Source organism: Panthera pardus, unplaced genomic scaffold (genome assembly GCF_024362965.1).
Source record: "Panthera pardus isolate Hobbes unplaced genomic scaffold, ASM2436296v1 HiC_scaffold_22, whole genome shotgun sequence".
Lineage (NCBI taxonomy): Eukaryota > Metazoa > Chordata > Mammalia > Carnivora > Felidae > Panthera > Panthera pardus.
Window position 1 is genome coordinate 68,701,855 of NW_026526788.1, and position 24,806 is coordinate 68,726,660.

Consider the following 24,806-nt stretch of genomic DNA (forward strand, 5'->3'; position numbering starts at 1 on the left):
CTCAGTTGAGCGTCCGACTCGATTTCAGCTCAGGTCATGATCTCACAGTTCGTGAGATTGAGCCCCGCCTCGGGCTCTGCACTGACAGCATGGAGCCTGATTGGGATTTTCTCTCTCCTCTCTCTGCCACTCTCTCAAAATAAATAAGTAAATATTAAAAAAATATTAGAGGGGGAAAAAAACCATTAACATGTTTGTGGTAACACAAACAACGTATTTTTGTTTGAGTAGCGGGTCTAACACAGCTGAACTTGGGTCCTCTTTAACGTTGAGACAGCCTACATATAAAAACAAGAATGTAAGAAAGCAAGATGTAAAGAAAGAAAATTGTCACCTCGAACTGTACAGAAATCAGTTTGCCTCCAACCACAGTTATTTTTTGTATGAGGGGGAAAAATTCAACTTTTTATTCCAATCCTGGTTGAAGCAGTTTAAAAAAAAAAAAAGTTTTCACAACTCTGTGAAGTAAAGTAAATTAGATTCAAGCAGCTGTAACTGAGCTTCCTATCGGATCATTGTGCAAGTTTCCCTTTTATTTCCCTCCACAGTGGATAATGCGTGTTCATTGTGATTTATCTGGAGCCGGTTTCTTTTACACCCTCAGCTGATATAAAGTCGAGCTAGGACTGAAGCCGGAGATTTGGGGAGCATCTGGGAGACAGCCTCTACAGTCCAGAGAGAATGAAACAGTCAGAAACATAAGCAACCGCATGTGTCATTGACGTCCCCGGTGGTATGAGCCCCACTTTCTGCCTCTCAGCACAGACAAGGAACCATTAAGAAAGAGGGACGGAATTATTGATCTCTCTTGGAAATTTTCCCCAACGGTGCGTGCTGCTTTATTTTCACCCTTGATTTTAACTTCTCGCTCATGTTTCTGACCTAGAGTGATCGAGTCTCGGGCTCTGGCAGGACTGTGAACATCTGGCCAGCTTGGTTTGGCCGCCTGGCAGAGAGTGTGTTCTGAGAAGCAATGGTGATGAGGGCCTTTGTCCTGTTGGCTGTCTTTGCAGAAGCCTCTGCAAGATCTTGCACTCCGAATAAAGCAGGTATGCCCCGGTGCTCGTCCATCTTTCTGGAAAGTTTCCTGAAGTTTTTCTTTGCAAAGTTCAGAGCTCTGTGTTTATCTTGTTATCAAAATTCAATATCATGGTCAAGTAGAAGCTGTTAAGCACTCCAGTGCCAACGAGATTTTTCCCATAGGAAGTGAAAATGTATTGGATAAACATAGACTTTTTTAAAATTAGAGAATCCTAGATGGATGGATAGATGGATGAATGGATAGATGGATGGATGAGTAGATAGGTAGATAGATAGATAGATAGATAGATGGATAGATATAAAATCACCACTGTTTTTCTGCTTTCTATTTGACTATTGAACTTCTGTCCTGTGCTATAAAATAGTGTTTCATGATGTTATGCATGAAATGGACATTTTAAAAAATTTTAAGTTACATGCTCACTTTCATGGCCATGGAAATTTGTATATATTTCTAAATTTATATATATTTCTAATCCATTCAGTCTGGTTTCACAGATATATTCTTTAAAATAGATCAAAGCTTAAAAGGGGACTAATTTTGAGTCCCGAGGTTTTGGGAAAGCGTTCATCACAGCTCATGAAGGATAATGAGGAAAATGTTTCTAACCAACTCTTTTGCATGTTCAGGTGTGGCTAGAACCTGCTGTTCTTTATGTAGATTGATATGATCACCGTATCTGATTTCAAACCATGTGTATCCTCTTTCTAGATGTCATTCTCGTGTTTTGTTATCCCAAAACCATCATCACCAAAATCCCTGAGTGTCCTTATGGCTGGGAAGTGCATCAGCTGGCGCTTGGTGGGCTGTGTTACAATGGGGTCCATGAAGGAGGTTACTATCAATTTGTGATCCCAGATTTGTCGCCTAAAAACAAGTCCTATTGTGGGACCCAGTCCGAGGTAAGTCCAGGCCACACAATGAAGAGTTGCTAAGAAAACTAGGCCCCCAAAATAAGATAAAGTTTATTCTCCTAATTTGTTGCCTGAGCAACGTAGGCAACCTTCTGTGAGTAGAACAGTGTACATTTCCTACGTCCACCCTGCTTTGAGTTCTGAGCATGTGCTCACAAGGCACCATCCTCCCCGACCGGATGGTGAGGCATCCTCTGCCTGAGACTTTGAAGTGGTGATGAAAGAGAGTTAGAAGCGCATTTTAAAGAAGTAACCACAGTGTAACACAGTTCATAGTTGGGTCTCATGAAGCACCCGGAGCAGGTAATCAGAGTTAAAAGGAACCACAGACCCCCTCTTGCCAAATATCCTTAGATGATAGAGGAGACATTGGAAACCTCCCAATAAAGTCACTAGTTGAGGGCCACAGAACCAGTTGGGGTGTAGTCACGAAGGGAGACTGCGCCACTGCTGACCCCTAGCATTCCTACTGCCTTGACTGCACAAGATTGTACATAAATAAGGTCTCAGCAAATGAGAGCGAAGAGCACCCAGGGCCACCTCCTCTTCCTAAAGGCCCCGCAAGGATTCAGTAATTCAGAGAGTCATGGGCATGATTAACAGAAACATCATGTCTTTGAGTATCCTGAAAGAATGAGCTAGAAATCATCTGTGTGGTCTTAGGCAGGTCACCTCTCACATGGATGTTCGAGATCTATCCCAGCTTCAATATTCTGTGATCTTGGAGTTCAACAAGTCAGAGGAAAAAGTCACAGAAATAGTACTTATTATTGGCAGAAGGAAAAAGCAACGAACGAGATAATAACGTTCTAGAAGTGGGAGATGAGTGAAGGCATTCATGCGAGATTACTTGGACGGGGGAAATGGATAAAAAGGTGATGCTGGGAAACAGAGATTCTTTGGCCAGTTCTTCTTGGTCAGAAGCCCAATGGCTATATGGGTTTCTTGTAAGTGTACAACATTCAACCCAGATTATTTTAAACAACTTTAGCTGAACACATTCAAGAACTCTTTACAAACATTATCAGTCAACCCACATCCAAAAGAGTAGGCACGGATGTCAATGACTGGCAGACACTGATGTCTTCCTATTGGTCTGACCATCTTCTATCACTTTTTCCAGAACCCTCATTCTCATCATGGGGTCCAGGGCCACCCTAACTGCCTTCTTCCTTTCTCCAGTACAAGCCCCCCATCTATCACTTCTACAGCCACATCGTTTCCAATGACAGCACAGTAATCGTAAAGAACCAGCCCGTGAACTACTCCTTCTCCTGCACCTACCACTCCACCTACTTGGTGAACCAGGCTGCCTTTGACCAGAGGTAAGTCACTCTGAGAGTGGAGGGCTGGCTGCCTTGTGTGTGTTCTGCAGTCCCTGTCAATCAGGCATGTTTCAGTCCTTATGCAAAATTCTCTCCCCTTTTCAGAGTGGCCACTGTTCATGTGAAGAACGGGAGCATGGGCACATTTGAAAGCCAATTGTCTCTCAACTTCTACACTGTAAGTGGTCTCCAGGTTCTCATTAGTGCTCCGTGGCCTTTCCAGGAGATGACAGGATAATTCCTCCAAGTTTGCTTTTCCTTAAGCTCTATGCAGAACCCCATTCTTGAATTGAAATGAAGAGACAAGGCTTTGGTCTAGTTCTAAATCTCTTCAAAGTCTAGATGCCACAGAAAGGTAGATTCATAGCCTGGATAGAGGAGCTGAGAGAGGTGCCATAGAGCTATAAAGTTACCCTTCCCAGATTTTGAGAAAACTGAGGCAAGAGAAATCCCGTGAGTGGCCAAAGGTCAATAGGTAGTAAGTCAGCCAACATGTAACCCTCAGGCAAGATTAGTTTCCACCGCAATCCACTCCAGAGATTTATATTAGTATCCAGCTCTTGTTAAAGCATTTGGCACAGAGTAGTGACCTTCCTACCCGGGACAGGGCTAAGGAGAGAGGATGGGGTTGCCCTCTGCTGCCTAGTTCTTTGGTATCCAAAGCCCTTTGGATAGTGGGCTTCCTCTTGGTCTAATTTGGGCACTCTACCTATGTTGACATTGAAGTTCAAGGCATAATTTGGTCTCTCAAAATAAAACTAAATCTGCAGTGGCCATTAGCCCAGCTGCCCTCCTGTTTAGAAGGGGTGTTTTGTTTTTTAAACCTGTAGCTTCCAATGAGGAAGCATACTTAGAGTGACACTCCAGCTGGCTGGAGGAAGATGCAGGCAGAAATAGAAACTTTTACATACAACATTAGAACTGGGAGATATCTTTAGAAGCCATCACGCCCAATCCATTCATTTCACAAAGGAAATGACTCTATTACCTGGAACTCCACTGACCTTGAACTCTTTGAACTTGCCTTACCGCCTGCCTGGAAGCCACCAATCCAGCCGAACTCAGAAGGTGAGAGATCCTCTAGGAGGGATCCTAGAGTCACTTGGCCCATTTTACGGATAGAGATCTGAAGCCCAGAAGGAAGAAATGATGTGCCTACAATCCCGCAGGTACTTCAGAGCAGTGCCCAGTCTAGCATACAGATCTCTCTTAGCACTGCTTTCTGAGGCTTACTTCCTATGAAGGGGATGGAACTTAAGTTTCATGACCTCTCTCTTGCACTGGCTTACTTTAAGGCCCCGGGCCTCGTTTCATATGCAAAATTTGGATTCCTTTTATTAGAAAGGACTCTCTAAATTATATAAGTTTTGAGGTCCCAAAGAACCTAGATCTGCCCCTGACCACAAACCACTAGTGGTTAAGTCCCGAAAAAAGAAATCCCATTAGCCCCTGGCCCTATCATCAGGAGAGTTAATGCAGTGTGGACTGGCAGGGGCATGAAAAGGTAGCAACAACATTGAGTAACTGATGAAGGTTGTCCAGAGAGAAAAACAGGCTTACTCACCAACAACAGTCTCAGGGGGTATCATGGTGACAGGCTGTTTTTCCTACTGAGTCCCTGTCCTGATGTGCATGATTATTACTTTAACCAGATAAAATTATTGATATGATCCTATAAAGATTTTATGAAATTAGCAATAGAAAGGCACCAGGATTATCAAAAATCATCTCTCACCATCAACCATGTTAGGCTGTTTCAGACATAAAAATCCAATTTTAGAACTGGAAGGAACCTATACTTTTTTAAGAAAAAAAAAATTAAATGTCATATCCTCATCATCACCCAGACCATACTCTGGGCTGGATAGACAGACATAACAGGACATTTCCTCGAGCTGTTCTAGAAGTGAAGCTAAGGCATCTCCTGGGGCCCATTAAGACCTTTATAGGACAAACGGACTTCAGCAAAGAGGGAGTCAGATGTTGCAACAGAAACTTTTGTACTGATTAGTATTCCTACCATAGTCTGGGTTTCCTATGCCTGACCCATGCGGCTGGTATTTTTCTTCTCCTCCCTTCTTCCGCTTTGAGAGCATTCTTGTGTGTTTCTGAAGCAACAGCTGCTCCCTGCATACATTTCCATCAAATTACCAGAGACTGAGCTGTGCCCTAGATTGCACAAAGGATCAATGCACCGCCAATTGCTTAGGATTCCAAGGGCTCTAAATGCTGGGCTCCAAAACCACCAGTTCTACTCAACATGCTTCCTCTCTTCTCTCTCTACCCCCTCCCACTCACTCCTGCCAACAGGCCATAGTTGAGTGAGTGAGAAGTTATTTTGGCCCCCAATTCAAAATAAAGGAAGGTAGTCAGCTTGCAGAAGTAGACTACCACTGTGCTTAAGAAAATAGTCTGCCATTGACCCACTGGTTTAAAGTCTAGTTCTACCATTTATTAGTTGTGTGACCTTGGGTAAGTTAGTGAACCTCTTTAGGCCTTCATCTATGCCTTTGCTAAATAAAACTAATAATAGCACTTACCCCGTATGTTTATTATGAGGATTAAATACAATTATTCTTATGAAGCACTTACCATAGTACCTGACACAAGGTAGGTGCCTGTGAAAGTAGCCAATTGGGGCTACTTTCATGATTGGGGCCCGGGACCCCATTTAAAAGTGGAAACTCTGAGAGCTCCTAGCACCAGCAGTTGCCATTAGAGTGTTGTTGCCTTTATGCCGTCAATGTCAGTATGGGGCTAGGTTGACATATTCAATCAAAATAGTATTGACCTTTCTTCCTAGTTAGACAGAGACCAGTAAAAAGGCGTGGGATGGAACAAGTGCAAGCCATAGAGGCCAAATTCATAGACTTCCAAAGTCAGAACAATCTTAAGAGATGATCAACCTTGACTTTGCACCCAAAGTCCAAAGCCCTTCTGCAAGATTGCTAAGGGGTGGGCTCCCCACCTCTTTCAGGGACAAGGGCAAGTTGACCCTTCCCATTTTAGATATGACATCCTGAACTATAGTCCATTGCTTGTGGTTCTGTCTTCTGAAATAATTCTGAGTCATGATGTTGCTGACGGTCTCAACTATCTTAGGCTTGCCTACCCCAATATCTCTCCACCATTGGTGCTCTGCCATCCTCTTCCTCCTTCTTCTCTAAGAACGATCCACTTGGCCAGTGCCCTTATTAAAAAGTGGAGCCCGGAATTGAAATCTTATATTCTAGACCTTTTCCGACCTATGCAGGGCACAGCGGGTCAGAGGTGACCTTCTCAGTTCTGAAAGATTCTAGGAACATGTTCTGGGATATTAGCTTTGCACAGTTTTCTTTCATTTCTATCTCGCACTGAGCTTGTAAGCAACAGCAACTCTCAGCTCTTGCCCACGAGAACTGCCATTAAGCCAGATGTACCCATCCCAACCGTGTCAATAGCCAGTTGTGACTCAATCTTTCTGCCAAGTGAAAGGACTGGAGGGCATGATTTTTCAAGGTGTTCTTCCATCCTGTTCAGTGAATGGGTAATTTATGTGGTGTTTCTGTGCTTCCAGGAATGCCAGAACATACAGTCTGAGTATTATAGGATGAAGCTATCTGGAAATAGGTTCCTAACTCATGTTCTAAAGAAAGTAGGAGGAGATCACACTGATAATTGCCTCAGCTGTAGGGTGAGAAGTGGAGAAACTGACCATTAAAAGTGCTTTGTTTCAGAAATGGAATTAATGGTGCAGATTCTTTTCTCCACTTTGTAACAGAAACACACTAGCTCCTCTGCAAGTAGAGGCATATTCCAATGCCCTGATACCCTGTGGGATGATCACTGGGAGATGGGGTGGGAGAAGCACCAGTGGCTACACTGGGGACTTCACTGTGGTCCCCAGGTTAGGTCCAACATTTGTAAACAGTCTCTTGAAACATGACAGACCCCAGAAACTAACAATAAACGGGAACGGCCATTGTCAATCTGCCACTTTACCTGCATATTATGCTGGTAAATCACTTATGATTAAGAATGTTATTGTTTAATTATTGCAACCATCTGAGTGGTGCAGGGGGTTGACTGAAAGAAAAGAACTGACTTCTAGGTGACTGAGTCAGGGAGCCCTAGCTGGACCTGAAGTCAGTTAAAAATGAAGGAGCCCTTGGAAGATGAATCTAAGACCTCTCAGCAAATGCCCTGAATTTGACCCTTAGGGGGTTAGAGTCCATTTTAACTATATCCTTGCTGCCACTATTTACCTCCAAGTCCATGAAAGTCAATCTTTTAACTAGTATCCTGGCTTAGGCTTTATACTTCTATTACATAAAATCACCATCATAAAAATATTTCTGCAAGGCTGATGAAGGCACAGGATATTCCCATTTTGCAGATGGGGAAACTGAGGCCCAAAAGCCTGATTTGCCTGTAAGTTAGTAGTGGGCACTAGAATTAGCCCAGGATCCTTGTGCATCTGTCAGAAGGCTTTTGTCTCTGGAGGCTAAACTCAGAGAGTAGTTAAAGGTTGCTACTCAAGTTGAATGAAACCAGGGCAATGAATGGAGAAGTCAGTCTCCTTTGGGTAAGTCAATTGGACACCCTACTATTTTTCTTAACTCACCCAGAACTGCCTGAGGAAGTGATAACCACACACACACACACACACACACACACACACCAGTGACCAAAGACTGCTGCTCCTGTGCTCAAATCATGGTCATGACTCCCTACTGCACTTAGAGTTGAAACCACAGTGCTCTGGATCCAGTCCCATAGCCTCTTTCACTTTACTGCCTGTCATCTGCACTTCTTACCTTCCCCTGACCCCTTGCTCACACATGCTCCAGCATATTGGCCTCCTTGCTGTCCTGTCAGATCCACTGTCACCCAGGGCTTTTGCCTTGGCTGGAACATTCTTTCCCAGATGCCTGCCTGCACTACATGCACTATAGAAGCATTTTTTTTGTATCACCACTTATCCTGGAAGCACAGGCTCTTTTGTTTCCCTCAAGTCTTGGCTCAAATGCCACAACTTCAATGACACCTCCCCAACTACTGTATTTAAAATTGTAACCTGCCCCTCCAATTTACCACACCCTGCTTGCATTTGTTATAGTTTACAGGATGGAAGAACACCTTGAAAAATCATGCCCTCCAGTCCTTTCACTTGGCAGAAAGATTGAGTCACAACTGGCTATTGACACGGTTAGGATGGGTACATCTGGCTTAATGGCAGTTCTCGTGGGCAAGAGCTGAGAGTTGCTGTTGCTTACAAGCTCAGTGTGAGATAGAAATGAAAGAAAACTGTGCAAAGCTAATATCCCAGAACATATAATACCTATATAAGGTATTATATTCTATTCTAGCATATTATGTAATTTACTTACCTGCTGTCTATTGTCTGCATCCCTTGCTAGAAAGTCAGGTGGTTAGAGACAGAGATCTTTGCTTTGTTCTCAGATACATCTCTATGAAAGACTATCCCAATATGGAGAGCAGCGCCTGACACTTAGTAGGTAATCAGTAGGTTGTTGTTATCGCCGCTATTGTTAATTGTACTGGAATCAGATCATATGCTTTCTGACCCACGCTAGAATCTGCTCGGGTAGATAGTCAAGGTGAGCGAGAGCAAAGTGGGGTTGCATGTGTTTCATCCCTATTCACGTGGGTGATTAAGTAAAGCTCAGTGCTTCAGCATTCTTGGATTCTACCTTTTTTCCATCAGCCAAATCTTGCTCCTCATCGGCATAGATGAGACATACAGTATGTGTTGTTTCATTGTGACCAGCAAATCCAGAGATGTGATAGCCTCATCCTTTCTAAGATGGCACCAGCATCCTAGGAGGTACACCTTCTCTAGTCCTGGAAGGTCTCCCTGTGGTCTCATGTGCCTGTGCCTTTTGGGGAACTCCCACCCCCACTCCGCCCCAATTCATCTGTTCCTGTCATGCTCAATTGCTCAGTCTGAGAGGTTGTAATGCCCCGTGTCAATTTCCTTCTAAAGAATGCCAAGTTCTCCACTAAGAAGGAAGCCCCTTTTGTCCTGGAGACATCTGAAATCGGTTCAGATCTGTTTGCGGGAGTAGAAGCCAAGGGGTTGAGCATTAGGTAAGTATATTTCCTCCATGTTTATATTTTTAAATACAAAGAAAAGAAAAAAGATCAGCCAAGATGTTGCTAGGCATACAACTCTCTGGTTCAGAGGGATGCCTTTTATTTCATTTCCAGGTTTAAAGTGGTTTTGAATAGCTGCTGGGCCACACCATCGGCTGATTTCATGTATCCTTTGCAATGGCAGCTGATCAATAAGGGGTGAGTACCACTCCCTTGAGCACAGTGCCGAGAAGGGCACCAGGTAGACCCAAGGCTACTTTGGCTTGGAATAGCTGGGGAGGAAGAGGGGGAGCTTCTTAGGGTCACATTAGTGACACCTTCTGTGTTTCCGCACTGAGTATTGATGCTAGCAAACTTTTATATAGTGCTTTCTGGGTACCAGGTACTGTTCTGAGAGCTTTATTATGTGTTAACTCATTTGCCTTGCAAGAGGTAGTGGTTATTACCTACCATTCCCATTGTTCTGGTGAGAAAACTGAGTCACAGGAGGTGTTAAGCAATATAAGTTATATAACATACTGTGTGTGTGTGTGTGTGTGTGTGTGTGTGTGTGTGTGTGTGTGTCTGTTTATGGGGAAGTGGGTTCAAATCCAATTAGTCTGACACCAGAACCCTGGTGAGGACTCAATTAGATAATCCATGTAAAAAAATCTAGCATGTAATACCTAGTCAGTATCCAATCAATTTAAATAATATTGTTGATTTTTATTATTAATTCAGTAGATAATGAAGAGTTCTTAACATTTTTGAGTAGAGGACAAAAGTATGGGAATTGTACAATAGAAAGATGATTCTGGAAGTCATCCACAGGATGGTTTAGAAGCAGGACATGGGAGGTAGAAAGACCATATTAGAGGCCATGGCCCAAACTGAGGCATAGCCAAGTGAATAGAAAGGTCATCCAAAGGAGGGAGAAGTGATCAAAATTTAGCAACCAATTGGATATGGGGTGGAGAGAAGGACGGGGCAAAAAGCCTGAGAATTATGGGACATCAAACCTCTGGGTTGTGAATGTGAGGAATGTTTGCTGTTGGTTGCTAGGGAAGAAGATTTCTGGCTAAAGGTGTTGGATTCTCCTTGACTTCAGGGATGTCATGTTGAGCTTGAGATGATAATTGTCTAGAAACACTTAGAATTGTAGCTTTGAAAAACAGAGGACAGATGGAGCTAGACTAGAGATGTGGGCAACAGCCACACAAAGAACAGTAAATACAGAAGAGACTGTTCCCCAAACCCAAGCAGGCAGGCACGTCCATGTTGTTGCTGGAACCCATCTGAGCTAAGTCAATATTGGGGCCCCGGACAAAAATAATTAGACAACAAAGGTGGAGCCACCTTACCTTGGGCCTTTATTTATTTTTACTTACCTAAAAATTATACAGCACTTACAACAGACCAAACATGTTCTAGATAGGTGCTCTATAAATATTAATTTAGTTAAATTTCATCAGTGGCACCCGGGTGGCTCAGTCAGTGAAACGACTCTTGATCTCAGCTCAGGTCATGGTATCACGGTTCTGAGATCCAGCCCTGTGTCAGGCTCTGCATTGGGCGTGGAGCCTGCTTGAAATTCTCTTTCTCCCTCTCTTTTTTCCCTCCCCCAACTCTCTCTCTTTCTCCCTCTCTCTAAAAGTATATAATTAATCTCATCAGCACCCCCCCATATAGTAGGGGGAGTATAATATAGTAGGTAGTATATAGTAGGTAGTATAATAAGCACTATATTACAGATGAGAAGTATCAGCGATAGAGACGGCTTCAGAAACTTGCCTAAGTCCAGAGTCACTAAGGGAACGGATGATCTGGGCTTCAAATTCACGCAGCATTATTTCCTGAGCAGTGTAGGTAGGACAGGCCTGCAGAATCACATCTATGCAACCCAGAAATCTTCCTGCAGAGATGGGAGCTTAATTTGGATGTCACACCTGTCACTGAATGATTCATTTAGGTTCTGTGGAGTGGACAATGGTGTAATCAAATGATTTCAGGGAGATTGTGAAATAAATTCTTGGCCTACAGGGACCTGAAATTATGATCAGGCACTGAAACCTCTCTCAGGCAATGGCCACACGGGGGTAAAGGTTTCTGGCGTACCATGGAAACATCTCCCTGCAGATCATTCTGGTACTGCTACTCCCAGCTAACAATGGGTAAAATAGCAGGAAAAAAGGAAGGCTTGTGCCCTTGTGGTAGTCTATACCGGCAGTGCTCAGACTGTGTGTGCACAGGAATTACACACCCTGGGTGCCTGTTACACATGCAGGCACATAGTTAACCTACCCCATCAGAGGGTTCCTGGGCAAACCCTGGGAACCTGCATGTAAGCAGAGTCCAACTGAAGAAGCCCTAATCTAGTTCCATATTCTGCTTGGCTGAAATGGCCCCTTGAGGTTGGAGATACTGGCACAAAAAAACAGTGCCAAGGGGAGGAATGAGAAAGTCCACTCCCATAATCTCCCAGATGCTTTAGGTTTCCACTGGGCCTTTTTCGAGGAAAACCCAGTTTTCAAGAGTGCCCGGAGAGATTAGAAGAGATATATTATTGGGAATTTTGATCCTATGTGGGGAAGGGGGCTCCTGTGGTGATGTTGTCACAGCTTCCCTTGGGCATCCTGTCTTCCCAAGATGTCTGTCACAGAGGGGCAGGTGCCACAGCCAATGCCAAGAGGCGGCAGAGCCAAGACATCTAAGCCTGCCCAGGACTTGCCTCCTCCCCACCCCCAACAAAGCTCTGCTTACATTGTTTTCCACTGGCATGGTGTCACTCCAGCTGCAAAGAGCTATTTTAAGGACTCACGTCTTGAGTTCGTACAAGGATCTCAGGTTTATTGAACAAATGATCCTTCAAGGTCTTGTTTCACAACTCGGAAAATGCCTCCAGCTCTGTCATGACTCAGAGGTCACCACAAACACGGCCCGGCTTCTGACCCCTGGTCCAGATACGAGACACACTGTCACTTCTCATCTCAATCACTAACTCACGGAGTTGACATTCCTTCAGTCCTACCTCTAATTTGCCCCCTGATGTCTGGTTTGGATGGAATGGATGGAGGAGGGCATATCTCGAAGGCTCTGAGGTAGCTGGGTGGATCTCTGGTATATGTACACTGAGTTGGATTGACAATGGAGTCAGAGAGATGTTCTGGGAGAGGCATTAACTTTGGGGTCCACTGTGGTGTTTATCCACTGGTCTTAAGCTTTTGGGCCCATAGACCATTTTCCACAGAGGACAGACTCTGGTGTTCCTTGTCACCTAAAGACAACAATTCCCAAAGCTCATGCGGGCCTCACTGTACATTCCCAAGAATGACTGTGTCTGTTCCCAACACTTCGTTGAACGTCTGGCACTTAAATGGGGAAGCAGCATGTGTTCAGTAAGTGAAAAAGCATTTTGCTTAAACAAAGTACAGTCTCAATACCATTGACATTTTGGGCTGGATCATTCTTTGTTGGGCGGGGTGCTGTCCTGTGCATTATACAATGATGTGCAGTGTCCCTGGCTTCTATTTACTACATGTGTACCACCGTCTCCCTATCATGACAACCACAATGTTAAATGTCTTCAGAACGCAAAATGGCCCCCAAGTGAGAGTCACTGACTTTTGGGCAATTTGAAAAATGCCCATCTGTGTCATTATTGTTTCTTCTATTGCAATGATTATCTTTGGGACTTTGGAATTTCCCAAATATTACATTTTCATGCAGAGAATTTGGAAAATATATAAAGATATAAGAAGAAAGCAAAACCTGTCCATAATTCTACCACTCCATTATAGCCAGTGTTAATATTTAGATGGTATCCTTCCAGTCATTTTTTTTCCTATGCCAATATTAGAAACATGACCAAATTCTTATAAAGGTAACTATATAATGCAGAATTTAAATAATATAACATAAATTCAAATTCCCAGTGGCAAACCCTCACAATGTACACAGAGAAGTATGTTGGGTATGACTTGGCTTAGGTGGCTATGGCAGTACTTTGGGAATACTCTTCTCAGCACCAGTGTCTTTATCTTGTACATATACTGGGAGTCTGTACATGTCCCAGTCCTTCAGTCGACTTCATCTCTCAAGGATTTCCCTTCTTGGGGACAGAGGTATGGTGACTTACCAGGTGTGCAGCTTCTCACTCCTCTCCACCCCTATAGAATGAGGACCAGCACACCCATCCCATAGCTCCTCAACTTGACCTCATATTATGAGGGTAAGGAAGGTGCTGCCAGTCAAAGAGCTTTGTGAGGATAACGTACTGTATAGAAGCTCAAGGGAGTGTTGCTGTTGTCTGTGAATTTACCTCAGAAGACTTTGCTGGAGTTCATGAGCTAATTTTTTCTCTCCCCCTGTCCCATCTGCTCTAGCTGCCCCACAGATGAAACAGTCCTTGTACATGAGAATGGGAAAGATCACAGAGCCACCTTCCAATTCAACGCTTTCCGGTTCCAGAACATCCCCAAACTCTCCAAGGTTTGGTTACACTGTGAGACATTCATCTGTGACAGTGAGAAGCTCTCCTGCCCAGTGGTGAGCCACCTCTCTCCAGAAAGAGATGTGACCAGAGGTGGGGGTGGGGGTGGAATTTGAGAAGTTGTATTTTTAGCTGGGAATCGTAACCAGACCAATGTACGCGTGTGCTGAGGGCATTCTGGAAGAAAGGGCACTGGGTATGGGGGCAGACGTTCCGGCTCTGTCTGCCTTGCCACCAACAAGCTACATGGTCTAGCACATGTCAATCTCTGGAGCCTGGTTTTCTCATCTTTAAAGACAGTGGTGATAAGTTATGGTGGCCCTTCCCTCTTCAAAGAGCTGTGTTAGGGAAAATGAGTACAATGACAGACGTGGAAATACCTTGAGACAGTTAAAAGCACAAGGAAAATTCAAAACCTAGGTGGTCGCAGTAGGCACTGGATGGAAGTCAAAAGGTGGGTATTTTTAGCTCTTGCCTGGCCAGCCTAAGGGTCCATCTCTGGGACTTGAACTAGAGAGATACCGCAGAAATTCCCGACACGCATCACAGCTGAACTGACCTTGGGAGAGGAAGGGCCTGGTGGTGGCGCCCCTGCTTCACAGCCACGTTCAGTGCAGCCCATGCCAGGGCGGGGGGGTCAGATTTCCCCTCTGCATCACCCACCAAGGAGCTGCTGCAGAATCCATCAACATGCATAGCAAGTTCAGCTGGGAGACACTCTACCGCTGCCGCCAGGTGTGAACCCGGTCCTTAGATCAGTTGGTCCACAGTGTGGTCCTCGGCAGCCTTGGCGTCACCTGGGAGCTTGTTAGGGAGGCAAATTCTCACGTCTCTCAGACCGCCTGATTCAGAAACACTGGGTGGGCCTAGAAACCTGTGCTTTAACAGACCATTCTGAGGCATGCTCAGGTTTGAGAACCACTGTCTTAGACCTAAAAGTGCTAAATCACAGAGTGTTGCCTGCTCTGGTCTATTTGGATAAGAGACCCCAGTCAGGAGGAACACAGAGTTTCTAAAGAGGACACCTGCTCATGTAGCCTGTAGTAACCAACCAAAATAAGATTATAATCTCTATTTCTACTGATTTGCTTGGCTGGAAAATGGTCAGGTAGGAATACAAAGAAAAGGGAGGGAGCAGAGAGATGCTTTACAGTTAAGGAAAGGGTAATTATTGCTACTATATTTTGAAAAGAGAAGAAAATGAATCAGAACACATTTGCAAGTGTCCAATGACAGTAACCGCGGGTAAAAGCCTTGCTTACCAAAAGAAACAGTGCCAATCCCTCCCACACCCAACAACCTCTCCCAGAGGGATTTCTTCCAGCCTGAAGAGTTAATAAAGAAAAGCTTTGCCCTCTTCTCAAGTTAGAGAAGGGACTCTATGGCTCTGGGTTGTAAGTAAATACATAGGCGGACAAATAAGGTCACTAACACCTGTTGGCTGGGGAATTTTGACTATCAGGTTTGTGACTTCTGTTTTTAATCTCTTGTCTTTCTCTCTTTTCTCTCCTGTGTTCGTTTCTCGTGCCCCCTCCTCCACGCCCCTCCCCTCTGCTGCTCCTGGGTCTCCAGACTTGTGACAAACGGAAGCGACTCCTCCGGGACCAGACAGGGGGCGTCCTCGTAGTGGAGCTCTCCCTCCGTAGTAAGCTTCTCTGTTTTCCGAATGGTTGAGTTCACTCTGGGCTGCGTCCACAGGCACAGCCGGTTTGAGCATTTTCACTGAATTGCCAAACCAGTTGTGCCTGTAGACACTACCTGCACCTGCAACTCAAGGCTTCCCAGCTGGGGGGCCGGGAAGCTGTAGCTCATGCCAAACCGAGAAGTTGAGGTTTGTGAACTACCCAGAAACGCTCTGTCTGCAGCCTAAATTCCAATGCCCGCAAGGAATCAGGAAATTCTGAGCTTCCGGGCAGAGCATGTGGTCGACAGTGATAATACACAATGAAATGTACCGGGGACATCTAGCTCAAGTCGACAAAACTTCATAGAGCAGTCAGTGCTGACCCTGGGCAGGGCTGGGCGCCGGGGTTTCAGAATTAAAGGAGACCCACATGGCCCTTGTCTTCAAGGACTTACATCTAGCAAGGAGAGAGTTGCTAAATGCCAAGGGAAAGGCGGATGACTGTTAATGGGGCTGGATGAGGCAGGGTGCCATGGGAGTTCACAGCAAGGGGATTCACTCCCGTCCAGGGCCGGGGGAAGACCTCCGTCAGTAATCCTTCAGGACAACCTGAAGAGTGGTATGATGTGAATGGTGAGCAGGGCCTGCGGGAAGGCTGGGGCCTCTAGTAGCTACATACCTTGGAGGACAGTTGCTAAACTACGGCCGGGGACCCAATCCAGGCTGCTGCCTGATGTTTTAGGGCCTACGAGCCATGGCCTTCTTATAGGGTTGGAAACAAATCAAAAGAATGACGTTTCGTGTCATGTATACGTGACAAAAAATCAAATTTCAGTTTTCTATCAAGTTTTATGGGAACACATTCACGTGGGTTCATATCGGTATTGTCTCCAGGTGCTTTCATGCTCTAACGGCAGCATCAGGTGGTTGCAATAGGGTCCATACGGCCCATAGCTGGAATATTTACTCTCTGGTCCCTTCCAGAAAGTTCATCAACTCCTGCCTGAGAAAGCCAAGGAGAAAATGATTTTCTTCTTCTTTCAAAGAAGCTTTTATGAAACCCACTATAAACTTTGTCCTAAAGGCAATGGGAGTCTGCTGGTTTAATCAGGGGGAGACGTGGTCAGGTTTGTACTTAAGAAGCATCGCTCTGAGGCTCCTTCCATGACCTTTCCTTAAACCTTCAGTATTCTCTCTCTTTACTCATTACAGGCAGGGGATTCCCCAGTCTCTATAGCTTCTCAGGTAAGGAAAAGAGGCACTTCTGGGAAACGTCATGGGGTAATGCCTTTACAACGTAGACGTGTGTTTTAAAAGAGGCTCACCTTTGGCCCCAACGAAACCTTCAGGACTTGAAACTTGCTGTTTAAAACACACCTGACTGGGACAGAGGGGGACGGAGGTAGATGTCTCTCCAGCCGGCCCCAGAGCTCTGCAGGCAGGGTGGGGCTGGGGCTAAATCAGACGAGGCAGAATTGGACCGCGCTTCTCAGCACAACATCACCAGGGGCTTTGCTTGGGTTCCTGTATTTAGAGAAGGTGGTTTTCAACGATCTGTTTTTTGCATAAATATTTCTGAGTCCCTGCTATGACTCTGCCCCTCATTAACTGAATGACCGTGGGCAAAGAAGTCACCCTTCCCCTCCCCAGTTTCCTCTTTGAAGTTGGGCTAACAATTGCTCCTATCACACATAGCTGCTGTGTGGATTAAATGTTACAGCTACGGGCGCCAAACAGTGCCCAGCATACGGCAAACATCCAGTAAAGATCAGCCGTGATTACTCCTCCAGGCAGTGGCGCTCCTGCAGAGAGAGATGGGCAAAGCCCCTGCCCTTCCCACTAGTGGGACGCGTCGGGGTGGGGGTAGAGGAGTGATTTAGATAGCAGCCAGGGAAGCGTCTCAGAAGAAGAAACGTTTCAGCTAAGACCCAAGATCTCACCCGAATGATGAGAAGGAGAACAACTATGTGAGGAGATGGGGTAAGACGGTTCTATTTATTAACAAACCCACAGATGTAGACTTTGCTCTCACGATTACAGGAAATCACGTAAACCAACTTTTTGAGACTCTAATTCCAGATCCTCATTTTTGAGGAAGTTCTACAGTGAAAGCCCTATGGTGAAATGTGCTGTCACTGTGTTATCCATGTTCAGAGTCCCATCTGTCAGAGGTCCGTTACCCAGGTCAATCTGCCGGGCTCCTTGCACTGACAAAACCAAGCTCCGGAAACCCCAAAAGATAAACAAAACTGATTTTGTATAAAATGTGCAGCGGTCTATGTAAACCTACTTAATGCCCCCGAGTTGTTTCTTCTGTTGAGTTAACTCTTTGTTGCCACCGTCCTTGCTCCATGTAAACTGTTTGTGTCTGCTTTCCTATCTGGTTCCCAGACGTCCTCTATCACCTCATCGTGATGCTGGGGATTTGTGCCGTCTTGTAGGGGATCGCCAGGCAGGCAGTGGCATCTCCTCCACCCAACATCATCTCCTGTGTCGATGACAAACTCCCATTTATTGTGCTGCCAACAAGAACAAACAGAAGAACATACCGTTGAGGAGCGGAGAATAGCGCTTTGCCAATTACGTGTTCCAATGATGTTTGCGCCTTTCAGTGATTGTCTTTGGTGGCCTACTTCCTCTTGTGACTTCCCGTGGCTCTGAGATCCTACAGTCTCTCTCCGGCAGCTGGCCGAGAAGTCTCCTTTCCCCAGGCTCAAGTCAGGGCTGCAGTGGACTCCTTTGAAAGCCATTCTAATTTTAAAACACTAGCACACCCAACCAAGTGCAGCTGAACATTTTGACAAGAATGTAGGGCATAACCACCAAGTCAGTGCTAAGTACAGAATGCACAGGAATAGCCAATTTTGCCAAGAGGGGGCCTTTGTCCCTGATGTTGTGCAATGCTTATTTAAGAACCAGGGCTGAGCCACCAGGCAGGGGGTTCCAATCTTTCAAATGATGATATGTGGGAATCAGAGTGGAATATAATAGTTTTGCTTAAACCTGAGTATTATAAAAGAAAATAATTCCTGAGAGGCCCCCAGTGCTAACCTAATTTGTTTTTATTATAGTGTTTCTTCAATATGTATAAACATTATAGAGGTATTAACTGACTCATTTTTATATTGGATTGATTTCTAAAATCAAAAGAAAATTACAGATGAAAAAGGAATCAAGCTACAAAAAGAATAATACTCACATCAACATAAATTTAACCTCCTACTGTGGCACTGCCTAAATGAAACCTGCTGCTGGCAACATGACTCTGGAGTGACATCCGTGACAAGGTCTCTGGAGTTCCCAATCCTACCGTATACCTTGTGATGCTCGATGCTCTCACTATTTGTTTTCTACTTGATTTAAGAAATCATCAGTACCAAATGGACTGACTTCATTTAGCCTTTACTTTAACAGTGAAGCAGGTATCTGTCTTTGTCTCATTAACTTCTGATCATTAGAATGGAACCCACACACACACACACACACACACACACAAAAGTCAGAAACACACATGCAAAAACAGCCCGTGGAATCACGTGGTGCTGCACCCTGATAATACTGCCACCCCAGTGATCCAGAAGACATTGATTTTAATGATGCACATGGTCAACACGATAAGAAAAGTAAATGAACCAATCCTCATAGAGAACTGGCAAATCCTTAGAAGCTAGAATGTGCTAGAAAAAGCCAGAGCTCTACTTTTTCTTCCTTTGTCTTGTACAGACTTAATTAGTGGCCTTATAATTTGAAAACACATCAGTTTGTATCTCCATGTTTAATGTATTTGAGAAGTTTTGAGATCTGTAGTTTGTTGGGGCTTTTACAACTGTGTTAAGAAACTGAGAAATTCAGCTAGTTCCCAAATTTCTGATCACAGGGAGTACGTGTTTATTTAGCAACAGACTAGATTCAAGTGACTCAAGGAAGCTTAAACTGGTCTCAAAGCTGGAGTTCCAACTAGTGTGGGATCTCTTCTTCCTGTAAACTCAGAATTTTTATAGTCAGGAAGGACAAAAGACATATTTTATTGGTTCTAGTCAAAAACTCTTAAATAGCATAGAGACATTATCATATATCTTTGGCTGTCAGAGTAAAACAATGCTGTATTAGTTTTGCTTTATTTTATCATATTGTTTAATGATCTTGTATTTCCACCTGGTGCTATGGAATAAATAAAATGCCTTAAAATAATTAAACTATGGCTACAGCTTACAGTGTTAATATGTCATATTGATAGCCAACTCCTCGACCCTCCCAGAGGTTCCTACAACTAGAACTTATTAGACTCACATACATACCACCGACTTTCCATCATTCTACCCTGTATTTACTTTCCAAAACTTCCAGCATTCAGTTTCTGAGGCAAGGAGGCAAAGCCATCTGTATGCTCTCCACGTCTCTAATGCCCTAACGTCAATCACCAACAACCAAAAATGTTTCAATCTCAGGTTAACTCAAGTCCTTCGTGTCTTCTAACTTCTCTATCAAGGAATTAAGAGAAAACACTCAATCTGTTATAAATTCTTGTGAGTGTCAAACATAAGATATATTTATAGAACAAATAAAGAGTATATTTTCCCTTAGGTATCCTTGGTTGACATAGAAAAAACATTGGATGTAGATTTTAGGAAATTAATCTTATCAAATTCCTGCTTATGATCCTTAAAGACTCTCCTTCTCTCTCAAAGCTTGAGTAATATAAAGAAAAAATAGACAGACATGTATATATATATATATACACATATATACTGAATATACACACATGAATCTTTACCTATTGATCAACCAAAAGAGACAGATTTAGACAGACATTCATGTGTGTATACATGTACATGTGTGTGCACATGTGAATGTATGTGGATGCACATGTGTAGATATATGTATTATGTGTTTGTATGAGCGTAGATGCTAAATGTTTATAATGTTCCATGAAAAAGGCAGAAGTAGCAAAGTCTTTATTGTATAAACATTACTTGTGTCAGCACGTGGACTAGAGCTGGAAGGGAACAAACACACACACTACATACAAATACAAAGCTGGGATAATATTAGACAATCCTTATGTCCCACCCTACCCCTACATCTGTGTATCATTTTCTAATGCTTTTTAAATGCAACAACACTGGACTTCTTAGTTCCCTATACTTTGGTATATACCTGTGTTAGTCCTTAATATAACAGTACTAAAACTTGTGTCACCTCTCTTCAACTAAACTGAGAGTTAAAGATCAAGGAAAGTGTCATATCCTCATCTCCCCTCCACCCCCTCACCCCACCCCGGCCACCATATGGTACCTGGCAGAGAGTAAGTGCTATATAAATGCTCTTTGAATAAATGAAATGTCATATTGATGGATAGATGGATAGATGGATGGATGGATGGGGAATGGGCTATTTCTCTGAAAGACCTCATAGCAGAGGTTGTTCTATTCCCTTCCATGGTAGAACAAAGAGTTTGGAATCCAGAAGCCCTGCTCCCAAATAAGGGAAGAAGTCCTGAAGGATGAGAAGACAAATGTTGGTCCATTGTCGCTATGCTGAGGTAGCAAGGGAAGCTCCCCTGTCACTTTCAGATAAATGCCTTCTTTTGACTAATACTTTCAATCTTGGATGAAAGGCCTAGAGAGAGGAGCAGAGCTCACCACAATAAAAAATGGGATCATGTTAGAGAGAATGGAGTCTGTGAAGGTCCTAGAGCTCAGTCGCCTATCTCTGGGCAGAAGCAAAGTCCTGCCAATGGAAGCACAGAGTAGTTCCATGAAGATGGGACTGTTTGTAAAGCATTTCCCTTGGCCCCTATTTAGTGTCTCTCTTCCTAAAAAAGGCAAGAATTCCACCAAACTTTTTGTAAAGTGTGTTATTAATGGCTCTAAACTCACCAAAAAGTAGCTTATTTTCCTGTACAGAGCTCAAAAATATCCCTACAAAGGCAGCTCACAGGTCACGTACAAAAGACAACATTCCCAGTCTCATTGATTCTCACTTGTTCAGTCATGAGAAATTCACCAGGAAAAGGTCTCAAACCCAATATATCATCTGAAGCACTCTCCCATATTTAAGAGCAGCCACAAGGAAGAAAAACTGGATGTGAGGAGTTGCAAGGGATCAAAAGAAAAAAAAAAAAAGGACTGTAAGTTCATTAGTGGTTCAGTAAGTCTACTACAAGAAACCACTTGACAGGCATGATGAAATCCTGTTCTTTATGTAAAGGGGAAAATGTTTATCGCAGAATGGATGGGTTCATCTTCGTCTATCAGAGATTGAAAAAAAAATAGCAATTCATAAGTGAATGAAAAATTCCACTTAAAACTCAAGCCTTGATTGGAAGAAAAGCCTATCTCTTTGCTCCTTTGCTTTGGATAGGAAAGAAATTAAGCAATAAATTGAGAATGGGACATTTCCATTTGAAAGCTGCTGTGCTCACGGAAAATCAGAGCTCAGGACCAGGCCTTCCAGGGACTGACTGCCAAGATCTGGTGTACCTGGAATGGCCTGATCCTGTTGGATTTCAGTGGTTGTTCGCACCTTAGCTAGAGCTTTATCCCCCCCCACCAAAACATTCCTGAGATGCCTTCTGATAACTAAAGGTGAGAGATCAGCCCCTTGCAAAGGAAGGCAGCACAGGGTGGGGCCAACAGCCCCAGGTTTTGTTCTAGCTTTCCTCTCTCTCCGAATGAAATCGGGTTCACTGCAAATTCACAAGCTAATAGGCCGGAAATATCTGGCAGCCAGGACAAGTTCACTGGCAGGTCTGGAAGCAACAGCCCAGCCCTGGTCCCCCAGAAAATGAGTTCACTATATCCAGCTCTTCGAACTCCTCATTTGGTCTAGGCCACAGAACTCTAGGGCAGGAAGGGGAGGCCAGCTAGACGGCTCCCCCTACTGGCTCCCCCAGATCTACACCTCCTGAATGGGATATTCAATGCATCTCACAGAATGGTCCTCAGACTTTCATGGGACCCCATAAACATCTTTAAAGAAAATAGCTCAGAAGATCTCTGGGACTTTAGCTTCCTCTTCCATAAATTGAGGGAGTGGAATAGTAAAGCCTTCCTTGCCTTTCAACCAGAAAGTTGTTTGTTCTCCTTTGCCCTGTGGGAGGCAGAAGAGAGTGCTGGTGAATCACTCAGGTGGAAAGGCTGCCTGTGAAGTGTGGGCTCTGGGCAGACAACTTGGTGTCCCTTGCTTGTTTACTGAAAATGTTGTTCTTAGCCAAAACTGCATGTAGACAGGAGCTGCCTCAGTGAAGGAAAGGCCTCTTTATAGATGAAACCTTGATTTCCTTGGGCTTTGCCGATAAGCCTAAAGGGATAGTCAGCAATGCTCTAGGAGGTGAGGGCCAGTCAAGGCTGAATCTCCCAGCAATTTCCCTGAATATCTTTTAAAAACAATAATAAAATTAAAAAAAAATAATAATAAAAATAACAATAAAATCTGTTGAGCTCTTATGATCAGCAGAGCACCAGGTGAAGCATCTCATATACGTGTCCACATTTAACCCCTGCCTCTCCCCTTTGAGGATAACTTTGTCACCATTCACATTTGACTGGCAATAAAATCAAGCCCACAAATCAGACAACCAGTGAATAGTAGGACACGACTCAAAGGGAGGTCTATACTGCCGCCTTCTAGAAAAATCTGCCTCTTACCTGAAGTCTATTGATCAAGTACAGCGTGTGAGGTTCAGGCTCAGCAAACTGGGGAGTTGCTGCCACCCTCTTCCCTTTCACTTCTTCCCAGGAACCCCCATACCCACCCAAACACCTAACATCATAGTAACCACCCACCACTTCCACCAGGAACATCTCCAAGATGTTCTTCAGAACATCTCAAGAGGAGCATCCGTTTCCCACCCTACCAAAGGCCGGTGTTATAGGGAAAGTTGAGAATGCATTATGGTGTATTTCAGACAGACCGGACAGAGGAGAAGGCAGAGGGGAAGGGAAAAGGTATTTAAATGAATTGAGAGGAGGTCCTGGTGCCCCCAAACCAATGGGCCTCTGTCTTCTCTATCTGGGCCCTTTCGAATCAGAAGGGACATAGGAGGCAATGTGGGCATGATAATTTCTGAGCTCGTCCTTGCTGTTGCTTTGTGAAAGAATAGATTGGTGTATTCAAGCAGAAGCCAGGAGACCATTTGTGGTCAAGAGAAAGGAGGCATCCCCTAGGGGGTTGGTCTAGGTAGGAGCTAAGGTGTTTTCTGTCTTAGATTCCATGTTTGACCATTTGAGGGAAGCATACAGTCTTCTCTGAGGGAAAAAGACCTGGCGGTCACAAGAGCCTCCACATAGACCTTGGCAGTCTCCACACACCATAATGCAGAGACACACTCATCCCATCAACTTTCTCAACATCTCCATCAGCGACACAAATGGGGCAGGCAGGGTGCACTAGGTTGGTCTTACCTTGACTGGGATGGTGCCTCTCTTTTGCAAATCGTACCTTCCCAATGCCAGCAGGCTGGATGCAGTGCTCTGAGAGACATGAATCCGGAGAGCTGCCATAAACCAGTTATTGCCTAGTTATTACCTTGGTTGTGGCTTCCATCTGGGGGTCAGGGGGCAGGGCTGCTGTGGAGAGGGAATGCTGCATTGCTCACACTCTTAGGCTGCTAGTACCTCTTAGGAAAGCAAATCACAGACAACCTCTCTGAAGTCTGGGACTCTTGCAGTGGGACATCCCCAAACATTGCAGACATTGGTCAGACATTGTTAGTGTTGCTCAAGCTTTAACTGGTTCAGTTTAGAAACAGTAGGCAGAACTGACTCCATATGCAAGCTGGTACTCCCCATGGATGGAGGTCCGCTGGGCTCCTCAGGTTCCTGAGGATACCAGAGTTGGTGGTACCAGAGCTGGGACACCTCACTGAAAACATTGTTCACAACCAGCCCTGCAACCAGAATCAGGCTTGGAGCCTACATTTGGAGCTCCCACTTTCAAAATTTACTCTTAAAATCTTGACTTACAAGTTCAAGGAGAGGTTTAAACCAGTGTTTAAGACTTGGCTGATTAGCTTAAATAATGAAGTAATCATAAGAGAAAATATTTTTGTATGTTTTTACATATTGTGGAAAATTTACAAGTTCAAAACAATGTTAACCTAAACATTGTGAAACTTAAGTCCCTAAGTAATTATTTTTTCTAGCTGATAAACAGCTCATAAATAGCATATATTGTCTAGCAATAGCAAAATAATATGATATCCCCCGGAGTTCCTGGCCATGGATCAATTCTGCACCACCAAAACCATATTCTGCATCAGGGATGGGAAAATTACCACCCTCCAGCCAAATCCAGTCCACCACTTGTGTTTACAAATAAAGTTTTATTGGAATAT

The 24,806-nt window shown here is 44.2% G+C and overlaps 2 protein-coding genes and 1 long non-coding RNA gene across 3 annotated transcripts in view; 1 reads left to right on the plus strand and 2 right to left on the minus strand.

Moving 5' to 3' along the window:
- Positions 1 to 18,123, minus strand: part of LOC109272905 (uncharacterized) — a 31,148-nt gene extending 13,025 nt beyond the window's left edge. Inside the window, exons 1-2 of the long non-coding RNA XR_002082658.2 lie at positions 18,019 to 18,123; positions 16,847 to 16,993 (exon numbers count right to left, since the gene is read on the minus strand). This is a non-coding gene — a long non-coding RNA (uncharacterized LOC109272905). The remainder of the gene's footprint in view (positions 1 to 16,846; positions 16,994 to 18,018) is intronic.
- On the plus strand, positions 915 to 18,025 carry TECTB (tectorin beta). The gene is made up of 10 exons (XM_019459435.2): positions 915 to 1,049; positions 1,754 to 1,944; positions 3,139 to 3,281; positions 3,387 to 3,459; positions 9,268 to 9,371; positions 9,492 to 9,575; positions 13,739 to 13,901; positions 15,418 to 15,490; positions 16,682 to 16,714; positions 17,861 to 18,025. Exons 1-10 carry the CDS (start codon positions 974 to 976, stop codon positions 17,908 to 17,910), a joined length of 990 nt encoding a protein of 329 aa, XP_019314980.2. The 5' UTR covers positions 915 to 973; the 3' UTR covers positions 17,911 to 18,025.
- Positions 18,124 to 21,685: 3,562 nt separating the features above from the next.
- Positions 21,686 to 24,806, minus strand: part of LOC109272691 (guanylate cyclase 2G-like) — a 56,447-nt gene continuing 53,326 nt past the window's right edge. The window contains 2 exon segments of the mRNA XM_053910128.1: positions 21,686 to 22,561; positions 23,875 to 23,966. Of these exon segments, the coding sequence (XP_053766103.1) occupies positions 22,457 to 22,561; positions 23,875 to 23,966 (197 nt within the window). The 3' untranslated portion in view covers positions 21,686 to 22,456.

What these genes read in the sequence shown, in the direction of transcription:
- TECTB (XM_019459435.2), top strand. Translation starts at nt 974, where the DNA reads ATGGTGATGAGGGCCTTTGTCCTGTTGGCTGTCTTTGCAGAAGCCTCT. An exon ending in TGTCTCTCAACTTCTACACT is followed by an intron (nt 3,460 to 9,267) that starts GTAAGTGGTCTC and finishes TTCCTTCTAAAG; the next exon opens with AATGCCAAGTTCTCCACTAA. An exon ending in GCCAAGGGGTTGAGCATTAG is followed by an intron (nt 9,372 to 9,491) that starts GTAAGTATATTT and finishes TTTCATTTCCAG; the next exon opens with GTTTAAAGTGGTTTTGAATA.